This window comes from Mirounga leonina, unplaced genomic scaffold (genome assembly GCF_011800145.1).
Source record: "Mirounga leonina isolate KUSES-001 unplaced genomic scaffold, KU_Mleo_1.0 Mir_91, whole genome shotgun sequence".
Lineage (NCBI taxonomy): Eukaryota > Metazoa > Chordata > Mammalia > Carnivora > Phocidae > Mirounga > Mirounga leonina.
In genome coordinates this window covers 29,163,370-29,177,040 of record NW_023270839.1, presented here as the reverse complement: position 1 = coordinate 29,177,040, position 13,671 = coordinate 29,163,370, and the positions used below count along the sequence as shown (strand labels likewise).

At 37.5% G+C, this 13,671-nt stretch overlaps 1 protein-coding gene across 2 annotated transcripts in view; it reads left to right on the top strand.

Annotated features, from left to right (window-relative positions):
• WDR72 (WD repeat domain 72) overlaps positions 1–13,671 on the top strand; it is a 228,266-nt gene that overhangs the window by 130,003 nt on the left and 84,592 nt on the right. For both annotated transcript variants that reach the window (XM_034994225.1, XM_034994224.1), the window contains 2 exons: positions 10,094–10,911; positions 13,509–13,600. In XM_034994225.1, the coding sequence (XP_034850116.1) occupies positions 10,094–10,911; positions 13,509–13,600 (910 nt within the window). The remainder of the gene's footprint in view (positions 1–10,093; positions 10,912–13,508; positions 13,601–13,671) is intronic.

The window sequence follows — 13,671 nt, the reverse complement described above, 5'->3', positions numbered from 1 at the left end:
GTAACTCTTGAAAATAATTTAAACGGACACTTAAGAACAATAGATAAATAAATTGTATTATCATATAGCATAATACTTTACAGCAGTGAAAATGAAAGAACTATAGCTATAATCATCAACAAATTTGAATCCCACAAATATAAATTTCATCACCATCATTTTAAAATAGTTAATGGTGTTCCATTGTATACATATGCTAATCATCTATCAAACAAAGCAAATTGGAACATTATAAACAATGTATTAATTTTTATATGAAAATATAAAACAAAAAAATTAAATAGGTCAGTTGGAAATACATATTTAAGGTTAAGATGTTAAATGAAACCAAAGAAATCATACACATGAAATTCAAAGTATTGGTCACCTCTGACAGTAGGCAGAGGTATAGAATCAGGGAAGGTTCTATTTCTTTAGCCAGAATAGGGACACTTTGTTAATATTCCTTTGACATTTCATTAGCATTATTTATTTACTATGAAATGTATAAAATATGTAAAAAATAAGCACAGGACAAAAATGGATAGCACCGTGAATTATCTCAAAGCGCTTACCTGCATAATCACTACAAAGATTAAGTAATAAAATATTCAGCATTGCAGAAACTACGTCCTCCTGTCCTGGAAAGGTAACTACTATTCTTACAGATTTAATATCTGTTCATGCATCCTTAAACCCTGTTGGGTTTTTTTGCCCCTGTTTTTTTTAACTCAACATGAATGAAGTCATATAGCTAATTATTTTGTGTCTGGCTTATTTGGTCAATATTATGTGGATAGATTCACACATTTTATACGTGATGTTGAATGTCTCTAGTTCCCTCATTTTCACTGTTGTATATTTTTCCGTTGCATGGATACATCACAATATCTATCCATCCCACTGTCAGTGGACATTTAGGTTCTAGTCTGGGGTAATAATGAATAATGGTGCTGTATAGGTATGCCCATGTTTCTTAGTATACAACATTGATTATCCTAAAAACACCAAATTTATGGTTTATATGTTATGTTGTATGTATTGAACATTACATAATAATAAATAATATAAGAAACCTTCTTTGCCAAATTAATAGGTAAGAATGGTATTGTTATTTCAGTTTTGCTTCCATGTTCTACCGGTGGTAAGCATTTCCTCTCATATTTTAATTTGGATGCTATTCTTTGTGAATTGCTACTGATACTATTTGCTCATTTTTCAGACTGTATAGTAATCTTTATTTTTGAAATCAGTTATTAATAATTATATTAACCTTTATACTATCTTATTAGAGGAAATATTTTTTTTTACGTTTGCCCCATTTTGTTTTTTTACCTTTAAATCGTTTAATGGCTGGTTTTTTAAACTTTCTTTTTTTATGATTGTAAATTAAATATAGCACTGCAAAAAACTCCATAAAACTAAAAAAAAAAAAAAACAAGTAAACAACAAAAAAAACCCTGAGGTATAAATAAAGATCATTTTAATCCTCTCTTCCCAGTTAATTGTTGTTAACATTTTGGTGCATGCCTTTTGTGACTATACACACACACACATAATATATATATTTATGTTGACTATAACTATATATAATGTATACATATATTTATATTATATATTAAATAGATGTGTGTAAATCTGCTTACATATGTAAATATATCAATATGTAAATATATCTATATATTCATACGTGTAGTTTCACAAAAGAGGGATTATTTCTTCTGCCTAAAAGAGCATTTTTTCCCAATAAAAATAGTTTTACACCATCATTTTAAAATAGTTAATGGTGTTCCATTGTATACATATAATAATCATTCATTCAACAAATATTTATTGAGTCTCTTAGTAATGCTATAGGCATGGGGGACAGAACAATGCACAGAACTCCTGCAAAAGTGGAGTTTGAATGCTATGGGGGAAAATATACAGTAAACAAATATTTTTCCATGTGATATAAGGTAATCATAAGTACTAGGAAGGAAAAAAACAAGGAAGAGGATAGAGAGTAATGGGTTGGAATGAGGGGAGAGGGTACCCAAGGTAGGCTTCATAAATGAACGTAAACATACCTGAAGTATGAGAGCCCACCATGCCAATATTGTGGGCAAAATCATTTTAGGCAGAGAAAGAACAATGTATAATGCAAGACTTACAAAAAAAAAAAAAAAGAAAGAAAAGCTCTTTGATATTGGTTAACCTCTAGGTTACTTTCAAATACTTAAAATTTTAAACAAATTTGAAGAGACCATTTTTGTCAAGACTTTCTAAATTCTTGCAGGTGTTCTGTACTTCTTAATTTTTTTTAAACTATTTATTTATTTATTTATTTTTGAGAGAGAACGCAAGCGCGCAGGCAAAGGAAGAAGCAGGCTCCCCACTGAGCAGGGAGCCCGATGCAGGGCTCGATCCCAGGGCCCTGGAATCATGACCTGAGCCGAAGGCATATGCTTAACCGACTGAGCCACCCAGGCGTCCCATGTTCTCCTTAATTTTCTTTTTTTTTTAATTATTTTTTATTTTATTATGTTATGTTAATCACCATACATTACATATTAGTTTTTGATGTGTTCCATGATTCATTGTTTGCATATAACACCCAGTGCTCCATTCAGTACGTGCCTTCTTTATATACCCAACACCAGGCTAACGCATCCCCCCACCACCCTCCCCTCTAGAACCCTCAGTTTGTTTCTCAGAGTCCATAGTCTCTTATGGTTCGTCTCCCCCTCCAATTTCGCCCCCTTCATTTTTCCCTTCCTGCTTTCTTCTTCTTCTTTTTTTTTAACATACAATGTATTATTTGTTTCAGAGGTAGAGGTCTATGATTCAACAGTCTTACACAATTCACAGCGCTTACCATAGCACATACCCTCTCCAATGTCTTATCACCCAGGCACCCCATCCCTCCCACCCCCCACCACTCCAGCAACCCTCAGTTTGTTTCCTGAGATTAAGAATTCCTCATATCAATGAAGTCATATGATACATGTCTTTCTCTGATTGACTTATTTCGCTCAGCATAATACCCTCCAGTTCCATCCACGTTGAAAATAGCAAGATCTCGGGGCGCCTGGGTGGCTCAGTTGGTTAAGCGACTGCCTTCGGCTCAGGTCATGATCCTGGAGTCCCGGGATCAAGTCCCGCATCGGACTCCCTGCTCGGTGGGGAGCCTGCTTCTGCCTCTGACCCTCCCCCCTCTCATGTGCTTTCTCTCTCTCGTTCTGTCTCAAATAAATAAATAAAAAAATCTTTAAAAAAAAAATAGCAAGATCTCATTCCTTTTGATGGCTGCATAATATTCCATTGTATATATATACCACATCTTCTTTATCCATTCATCTGTTGATGGACATCTTGGCTCTTTCCATAGTTTGACTATTGTGGACATTGCTGCTATAAACATCGTGGTGCACGTACCCCTTCGGATCCCTCCATTTGTATCCTTGGGGTAAATACCTAGTAGTGCAATTGCTGGGTTGTATGGTAGCTCAATTTTCAACTTTTCGAGGACCCTCCATACTGTTTTCCAGAGTGGCTGCACCAGCTTGAATTCCCACCAACAGTGTAGGAGGGTTCCCCTTTCTCTACATCCCTGCCAACATCTGTCGATTCCGGACTTACTAATTTTAGCCATTCTGACTGGTGTGAGGTGGCACCTCATTGAGGTTTTGATTTGGATTTCCCTTATGCTGAGTGATGTTGAGCACTTTTTCATGTATCTGTTGGCCATATGAACGTCTTCTTTGGAAAAATGTCTGTTCATATCTTCTGCGCATTTCTTGATTGGATCATTTGTTCTTTGGGTGTTGAGTTTGATAAGTTCCTTATAGATTTTGAATACTAGCCCTTTATCTGATATGTCATTTGCAAATATCTTCTCCCATTCTGTCGGTTGTCTTTTGGTTTTGTTGACTGTTTCCTTTGCTTTGCAAAAGCTTTTTATCTTGATGAAGTCCCAGTAGTTCATTTTTGCTCTTGCTTCCCTTGATTTTGGCAATGTTTCTAGGAAGAAGTTGCTGTGGCTGAGGTTGAGGAGGTTGCTGCCTGTGTTCTCCTTTAGGATTTTGATGGATTCCTGTCTCACATTTAGGTCTTTCAACCATTTTGAATCTATTTTTGTGTGTGGTGTAAGGAAATGGTCCAGTTTCATTCTTCTGCATGTGGCTGTCCAATTTTCCCAACACCATTTGTTGAAGAGACTGTCTTTTTTCCATTGGACATTCTTTCCTGCTTTGTCGAAGATGAGTTGACCATAGAGTTGAGGGTCCATTTCTGGACTCTCTATTCTGTTCCTTTGATCTATGTATCTGTTTTTGTGCCAGTACCGTACTGTCTTGATGATGACAGTTTTGTAATAGAGCTTGAAGTCCGGAATTGTGATGCCACCAGCTTTGCTTTTCTTTTTCAACATTCTTCTGGCTATTCAGGGTCTTTTCTGGTTCCATACAAATTTTAGGATTATTTGTTCCATTTCTTTGAAAAAAGTGGATGGTATTTTGATAGGTATTGCATTAAATGTGTAAGTTGCTCTAGGTAGCATTGACATCTTCACAATATTTGTTCTTCCAATCCATGAGCATGGAACGTTTTTCCATTTCTTTGTGTCTTCCTCAATTATTTTCATGAGTATTTTATAGTTTTCTGAGTACAGATCCTTTGCCTCTTTGGTTAGATTTATTCCTAGGTATCTTATGGTTTTGGGTGCAGTTGTAAATGGGATCGACTCCTTAATTTCTCTTTCTTCTGTCTTGTTGTTGGTGTATAGGAATGCCACTGATTTCTGTGCATTGATTTTATATCCTGCCACTTTACTGAATTCCTGTATGAGTTCTAGCAGTTTTGGGGTGGAGTCTTTGGGGTTTTCCACATAAAGTATCATATCATCTGCAAAGAATGAGAGTTTGACTTCTTCTTTGCTGATTTGGATGCCTTTTATTTCTTTTTGTTGTCTGAGTGCTGTGGCTAGGACTTCTAATACTGTGTTGAATAGCAGTGGTGATAGTGGACATCCCTGCTGTGTTCCTGACCTTAGGGGGAAAGCTCTCAGTTTTTCCCCATTGAGAATGATATTTGCTGTGGGTTTTTCATAGATGGCTTTTATGATATTGAGGTATGTCCCCTCTATGCCTATACTCTGAAGAGTTTTGATCAAGAAAGGAATCTGTACTTTGTCAAATGCTTTTTCTGCATCTATTGAGAGGATCATATGGTTCTTGTTCTTTCTTTTGTTAATGTATTGTATCACGTTGATTGATTTGCGGATGTTGAACCAACCTTGCAGCCCAGGGATAAATCCCACTTGGTCGTGGTGAATAATCCTTTTAATGTACTGTTGGATCCTATTGGCTAGTATTTTGATGAGAATTTTTGCATCCATGTTCATCAAGGATATTGGTGTGTAATTCTCCTTTTTGATGGGGTCTTTGTCTGGTTTTGGGATCAAGGTAATGGTGGTCTCATAAAACGACTTTGGTAGTTTTCCTTCCATTTCTATTTTTTGGAACAGTTTCAGAAGAATAGGTATTAATTCTTCTTGAAATGTTTGGTAGAATTCCCCTGGGAAGCCATCTGGCCCTGGGCTTTTGTTTGTTGGGAGATCTTTGATGACTGCTTCAGTTTCCTTAGTGGTTATAGGTCTGTTCAGGTTTTCTATTTCTTCCTGGTTCAGTTTTGGTAGTTGATACATCTCTAGGAATGCATCCATTTCTTCCAGGTTATCTATTTTACTGGCATAGAGTTGCTCATAATTGTTTGTATTTCTTTGGTGTTGGTTGTGATCTCTCCTCTTTCATTCATGATTTTGTTGATTTGGGTCATTTCTCTTTTCTTTTTGATAAGTCTGACCAGGGGTTTATCAATCTTGTTAATTCTTTCAAAGAACTAGCTCCTAGTTTCGTTGATCTGTTCTACTGTTCTTTGGGTTTTATTTTATTGATTTCTGCTCTGATCATTATTATTTCTCTTTTCCTGCTGGGTTTAGGCTTTATTTGCTGTTCTTTCTCCAGCTCCTTTAGGTGTAGGGTTAGGTTGTGTATTTGAGACCTTTCTTGTTTCTTAAGAAAGGCTTGTATTGCTATATACTTTCCTCTTAGGAGTGCCTTTGCTGCATCCCAAAGATTTTGGACAGTTGTGTTTTCATTTTCATTGGTTTACATGAATTTTTTTAATTCTTCTTTAACTTCCTGGCTGAACCATTCTTTCTTGAGTAGGATGCTCTTTAGCCTCCATGTATTTGAGTTCTTTCCGACTTTCCTCTTGTGATTGAGTTCCAGTTGCAAAGCACTGTGGTTTAAAAATGTGCAGGGAATGATCCCAATCTTCTGGTTCCAGTTGAGACCTGATTTATGACCTAGGATGTGATCTCTTCTAGAGAATGTTCCATGGGCACGAGAGAAGAATGTGTATTCTGTTGCTTTGGGATGGAAGGTCCTGAATACATCTGTGAAGCCCATTTGGTCCAATGTGTCATTTAAAGCCTTTATTTCCTTGTTGATCTTTTGCTTAGACGATCTGTCCATTTCAGTGAGGGGGGTGTTAAAGTCCCCCACTATTATTGTATTGTTGTTGATGTGTTTCTTTGCTTTTGTTATTAATTGCCTTATATAATTGGCTGCTCCCATGTTAGGGGCATAGATATTTACAATTGTTAGATCTTCTTGTTGGATAGACCCTTTAAGTATGATAATAGTATCCTTCCTCATCTCTTATTATAGTCTTTGGTTTAAAATCTAATTTGTCTGATATAAGGATTGCCACCCCAGCTTTCTTTTGGTGTCCATTAGCATGGAAATGGTTTTCCACCCCCTCACTTTCAATCTTGGGGTGTCTTTGGGTCTAAAATGAGTCTCTGGCAGATAGCATATCGATGGGTCTTGATTTTTTATCCAACCAGATATCCTGTGTCTTTTGATTGGGGCATTTAGCCCATTTACATTCAGGGTAACTACTGAAAGATAGGAATTTAGTGCCATTGTATTGCCTGTAAGGTAACTGTTACTGTATATTGTCTGTCTTCCTTTCTGGTGTATGTCACTTTTAGGCTCTCTCTTTGCTTAGAGGACCCCTTTCAAGATTTCCTGTAGGGCTGGTTTCGTGTTTGCAAATTCCTTTGGTTTTTGTTTGTCCTGGAAGCTTTTATCTCTCCTTCAATTTTCAATGACAGCCTAGATGGATATAGTATTCTTGGCTGCATATTGTTCTCATTTAGTGTTCTGAATATATCCTGCCAGTCCTTTCTGGCCTGCCAGGTCTCTGTGGATAGGTCTGTTGCCAATCTAATGTTTCTACCATCGTAGGTTACAGATCTCTTCTTCCCAGCTGCTTTCAGGATTTTCTCTTTGTCTCTGAGACTCGTAAGTTTTACTATTAGATGTCGGGGTGTTGACCTATTTTTATTGATTTTGAGGGGGGTTCTCTGTGCCTCTGGATTTTGATGGCTGTTTCCTTCCCCAAATTAGGAAAGTTCTCTGCTATAATTTGCTCCAGTATACTTTCTGCCCCCCTCTCTCTCTTTCTTCTTCTTCTGGGATCCCAATTATTCTAATATTGTTTCATCTTACAGTATCACTTATCTCTCGAATTCTGCCCTCGTGATCCAGTAGTTGTTTATCTCCCTTTTTCTCAGCTTCTTTATCTTCCATCATTTGGTCTTCTATATCACTAATTCTTTCTTCTTCCTCATTTATCCTAGCAGTTAGAGCCCCCATTTTTGATTGCACCTCATTAATAGCCTTTTGGATTTCAACTTGGTTAGATTTTAGTTCTTTTATTTCTCTGGAAAGGGTTTCTCTAATATCTTCCATGCTTTTTTCAAGCCCAGCTAGTATTTTAAAGATACTCTAGTTCCGACATCTTACTAATGTCCGTATTGATTAGGTCCCTGGCAGTCGGTACTGCCTCTTGTTCTTTTTTTTTGAGGTGATTTTTTCCTGTCTTGTCATTTTGTCCAGAGGACAATAGATGAATGAGAGAACAAAATGCTAACAGGGTAACAACGTCCCCAGAAAAATATACACTAAACAAATCAGAAGAGACCTGAAACTGGGGGAAAAGAAAGGGAAAGAAAGAAAAAAGAAAGAAAAAGATAAAGATAAAACAAACAACAGAAAAAACGGAATATGATCAAATATGATCAGGCTGGTGCATAAATCAGTGCCACACACTAGATTTTGGGCATATTTTGGTCTGTTAGAAGAAAGTGCCTCCCAAAATTTTAAAGGAAGAAAAACTTATAAATGTACAAAAATAAGGGTAAATACGATGAAGGGATGGAATATGACTGTAAAGATGAAAATTATAAAAGATTTTATAAAAGGAATTGATAAGGTAAGAAGTTGGTTGAAAAAAGAAAGAAGAGGATTTAAAGAAAAAGGGGGGAGATCAGGCAGGAGACTAGAACAAAGCCATACACTAGAGATTTAGGGTATATTTTGGTCTGTTAGAAGAAACTGTATCCCAAAATTTTAAAGAGAGAACAACTTATATATATGTACCAAAAATAAGGTTAACTACTATGAAGGGATAGAATATGACTCTAAAAATGAAAAATAAAAAAGACTTTTTAAAAAAGGGATTGGTAACATGTTGTTTGAAAAGGGGAAAAAGAAAAATTCAAAAAAAAAAAAAGAAAAAGAAAAAAGAAAATTAAAAAAATTAACTGAAAGACAAAAAATCATGGGGAAAAAGCCATGAATTCTATGTGCAGTAGTATTCCCCTAGCGCTGGAGTTCTGCCATTCTCATTGATCGGTAAACTTGGTCTTGGCTGGCTGTTCTTGCTGATCTTCTGGGGGAGGGGCCTGTTGCCATGGTTCCCAAATGTCTTTGCCAGAAGCAGAATTGCCCACCCTTGCTGGTCCGGGCTAAGTAATCTGCTCAGGTTTGCTCTCAGGAGCTTTTGTTCCCTGCAAGCTTTCCATACAGCTTTGGAGGACAAGAAAGAAAATGGCAGCCTCCCAATCTCTGCCCCAGAGGAGCCAAGAACTAGGGGCCCCGCTCCTCAGTGAGCCCCCAGAGAAAAGCAGTCACACTCCCATCTCCCCAGTCTCTGGCTGCACTCTGTGCTCACCCAGCCTCTGACCGAGCGTTTCTGTCTCTGGCACATGACCCTGTGTGGAGTCTCCAAACCCAGCAGATCCCTGCGGTGTGCTCCTGCGATGCTTCCCCCCGGGAGAAGAAGGGGAGTCTCTCTGGATCTGCCGCTTGTTGGGTCCCTGCTGGAGGAGCAGTGGCCCGACTGTGCCATGGATCACGGTTTACGGCAACCCTGAGCTGAGAGCCCACTTCTCGGCTCCATCTCTGCAGCCAGCTTCCCCACTCCGATACCTGGGAGCTCTGCCGCACTCAGGCACCCCCAGTCTTTCTGTGACCCCAAGTGTCCTGAGACCACATTGTGCCAGAGAGGGTTCCACCCCCCGCTTAGCCACCAGAGCAACATCCCTCAGCGGAGCCGACTTCTAAAAGTTCCGATTTTGTGCTCCGCGGCTCTATCACTTGCCAGAAGCGGCCGACAGAGGCCCCCGCCCCCGCTGTCTATCCTCCCGAATATCATCTCGGATTCACTTCTCTGCATGTCCTACCTTCCAGAAAGTAGTCGCTTTTCTGTTCAGACAGTTGCTGCTGTTCTTTTCTTCGATCTGTTGAGTTTGTAGATGTTCAGAATGGTTTGATCCCTATCCAGCTGAATTCCTGGGACCAGACGAAATTTAGGTCTCCTACTCCTCCTCCATCTTGCTCCTCTCTCCCTCCTTAATTTTCAAACCTGCTTTTTTCCCTTTGTATGTCTTCATGGCTATGTTGATAGGAAGATATGAAATCATATATGAAAAGACATTAATCTGATGCTATCTTACTTCATAGGCCAAATTCATATTTTTTAAAGGAAAAATAAAAGTTTTAGGAAGGAAAAAATATTTTTTAAGGAATATTGGAATATAGAATGTTTAATTTAGAGGGAAGTTTTTATAGCAGACAAAATAATTGAAATAACTTGCCTTTAATTGTACTTCTACTTAATACTTTCATTTTATGCCATTTTAATATGGAAATTTTAATAAAATCACTTAAAAAATAAGAACCCTGACACATAATTTTTTTTTTTTTTTAATCTCCTTTAGGTTGCTGATGCCAAGTCTTTCTCAGGACCTTTTAATGTCTTGCCTGTGAAGACAAAATGGAGTAACATTGGCTTTCATATCCTTCTGTTTGATCTGGAAAATCTTGTTGAACTTTTGCTGCCAACTCCAATCTGTGATGTTGACCCTTCCAATTCATTCTATGGTAGTGAGATCCTGAGAAGAGCCAAAAGCACAGTGGAGAAGAAAACATTGACGCTAAAAAGAAATAAAACTGCCTGTGGTTCTCTCTCAGCGGAGGCGCAAGCCAAGCTTGTTGGTGAAAACCCAGCCCAAGGAGATAATGCTGTCAAATTCTTAGAAGAAAGTGATGGCATTAAAAGGCAGAAGAAAACAAAGAACTCCAAAAAGATGCACCCTAAGCCATCAAGAAAAGTGGATGCCAGCATCACAATAGACGTAGCTAAATTGTTCCTATCTTGCTTTTTGCCATGGGGAGTGGATAAAGAATTAGATAATCTCTGCATTAAGCATCTCAATATTTTAAAGCTTCAGGGTTCTGTTTCTTTAGGACTTGCCACAAATGAAGATCGCTTCTCGTTAATGCTGCCGGGGTGGGATGAATGCAATGCTGAAATGAAAACAGACTATTCAAAAGTTAATTTATTTTCCAAAAAAGTTTTGGACTTGTCAAATAAATACATGTCCACGCTTCCAAATCAGGTTGGGATGCCAAGAGGACTGGAGAATAATTGTGATTCTTTGCACGAGTCAAGCACTATAGTTTATTTATTGAGCAGACTATTTGTAGTTAATGAGTTAGTTAACATGCCTTTAGAGTTGGCATGTGAAACTGACAGGTAAGACATGCATAAAGATTTTGACTACTGTTATTTGGGACATTAAAAAAACTATCATTATTTGCTATATTTGGCTTTTTACCCTCGCTCCCTCCTCTCCTTCCTTCCTTTCTTCCTTTTTTCAAATGAAAAGTAAGCGTGCAACAGCTCCTTTAGCTCAAAACACATGTAAGAAAAACTTCCTCTTAATTCTTTGGGATCAGAAGATAATTTGGGCAATAAATCTATATATTTTAAAATTTATTCATTCAACAAATATCCACTGCTCTCATAATATGTGTCAGGAAAATCATAGTGCTGGGAGCTGAATGATTTAACAGATAGGTAGACCGAGAGATAGATGATAGATTGACTCATACACACCTTGAAATCCATTTTACTTGCTGTGAATTAAATATGAACAAAGAACATTTAAGTAAATGCCAATGATAATGTATTTCATATATCATCGGAAAAAGTTTTACAATTTCATGCCTCAAATCCCACCATTTAATTTATACTTTGGCATATTAAACTAGAGGTGGCGATCAGTAATTCATTTACAAAAAGTACAGTTTAGTAAAAATAGCTATTGTTTTTTGAATGTTTAATATCTATTAGTCACCATGTAAGTACTTTACTTACATGATTTCATTTAATATGCAAGGCTAGCATATAGGTACTATTACTTTGCTCTTTGTAAAGATGAGGATATTGAGACTTACGGAGAGAAGATATCAACTCCAAGATTAATTTAGCTCCTTAGAGGCTGATTTAAAGCTGAGCACCAGTCTAATTCAAGAGCCTGATTCATTACCAACCTTAACTCTGTGTGTTTACCTTCTTCCACTGCTAAAATTCAGTCTGATGTTAGAGGATTGAATTCACGTGCTTACTGCATATGTCCTTAGCACTAGCCTACAGAGGAAATAGAAATAAATTTCTCATTTGGGTAGGAACTAATTCAGATGATAAAAATAATGCACATGAAATAAATAGAAAACACTGAAAGTAGGGTAAAGGAATGAGGAAAAATCTTTGTACTATAGGTAAGTATTTTGGTTTTCAGAGTGAAGAGAATAATTAGCATGAGATGAAATCATTGGGATGCTTTTACAGAAGAGACATTGTTTGCACTGCCCATACATGGTGGTAAACGGTCCTTGACATTTCTGTTATGTGATAGGAGCTCAGTTCCAGGCACTGTATGGTCAGCACAGTTCTTGCCCTCAGTGGACCCACAGTTTAGTAGCAAGTCTATGTGGATTATTTAGGATTCGATGTTATGCTTCCTTACATTATAATGCTTCTATACTACAGCTATACTACAAGGTTTCCCATTTTCTGTTCTGTGGCCCTAATACGGAGGAATAGACTGGTAAAATTTTGTGGTTTGTTTACTTAATTTTCCTCTCTTCTGTGTATATATATACACACACACACACACACATACATATACACACATTTAAGTTTCATATAGGCTTCTTTTACTTTTCTTTCTATGACTAAGAAAATTATAAAGCACTAAAAGCATGATATGGAAAAAATGCAGTCAGCCTGGAGCCTGAAAACCTGGGAATAAATCCTGGTTTTGTTGTTTAACTAGCCACACGTAGCTTTGGACAAGTCACCTAGCCCCTCCGAGCCTTGCTTTCCTCATTTAGAAAATGAGGTGGGTGGGATAGGTGACTGCTAAGATTTCTTCAAATTCTTAAAAACTTGGGCTGCTAGCAAATTATATCTGCCTAATGATGATCCCACAGATCCAGGGGACTCGTTACTGTTTGATGGAGGTTTTCATTCTGAGTTCACCGCTGATACGGCATACAGGCCGTAGAGGGTGTGTCTGGTGTGCGGAGGGGGGATTATGGGCTTTCAGCCTGCCTTCCACTCCATGGCCTTAAAATTGCTGCCATACATTAGTTAATTCTTCACAAAATTCTTCATTAAAACAAATTATTGAAGGAGTTGTCAGGATTAGAGACTGTTTCCCAAAATCAGTCACTTCGACGTTGATCTGCTGTCAGACTGCGTGTTATTTTTTAGGAAATCAAAATAATGTGTATTGGATTTGTCACACCAAATCCTTCCAACAGATTTGGCCATTTCACTGACATTTCACTGTGGTTGTGAGGGTTGAGAAATCCTTGTGGGCTTAACAACTGGGCGCATGACGTAACTGTATTTTAAGGAAAGAGCTATCTGCCTATGAGAATATCCCTAAACAGTATCTGAAAGTTGCTATGACTGAATCACTGGCCTGCCTTCCTCGGGTCCTTACGGTACCTGGGGAGAACTCTGGCAGATGTCAACATATTAGGATTCAAAAATACTGCATTAACCACAAATTACATGACCTAACGTAGTGGGACTGCTCTTGGAAAAGTGAGTCACAAAATAATTCTGGTAAATTAAGAGTCAAAACTGGGATTAAGGTTTTAGGTAGGAACAAAATGGGGAAATTTACCAAAGAGATTAATGTTGAACAAGATTGCTAAAAATAATCTGTGTTCAATTCCCAAAATTTTTTGAAGTGGTCATGCACTCAAATCTTCAATTTATTTCTAAAAATACTTTTCATATATCTTTAATGATATCCTCTGTTTCTCCTCCCACAGGTCTTTCAAAATGGAATCTGTGCACAGCAAGGCAAAAAGTTCTGGGAATGAGATTTTGACTATTTCAAGCTTCTGTGGTTACTTACGAAATGGTAAAGGACTTACAGATATGAGTCTGATTTTTTTTTCCTTTATGAAATAGAATAACTAGCCCGTCTATAAC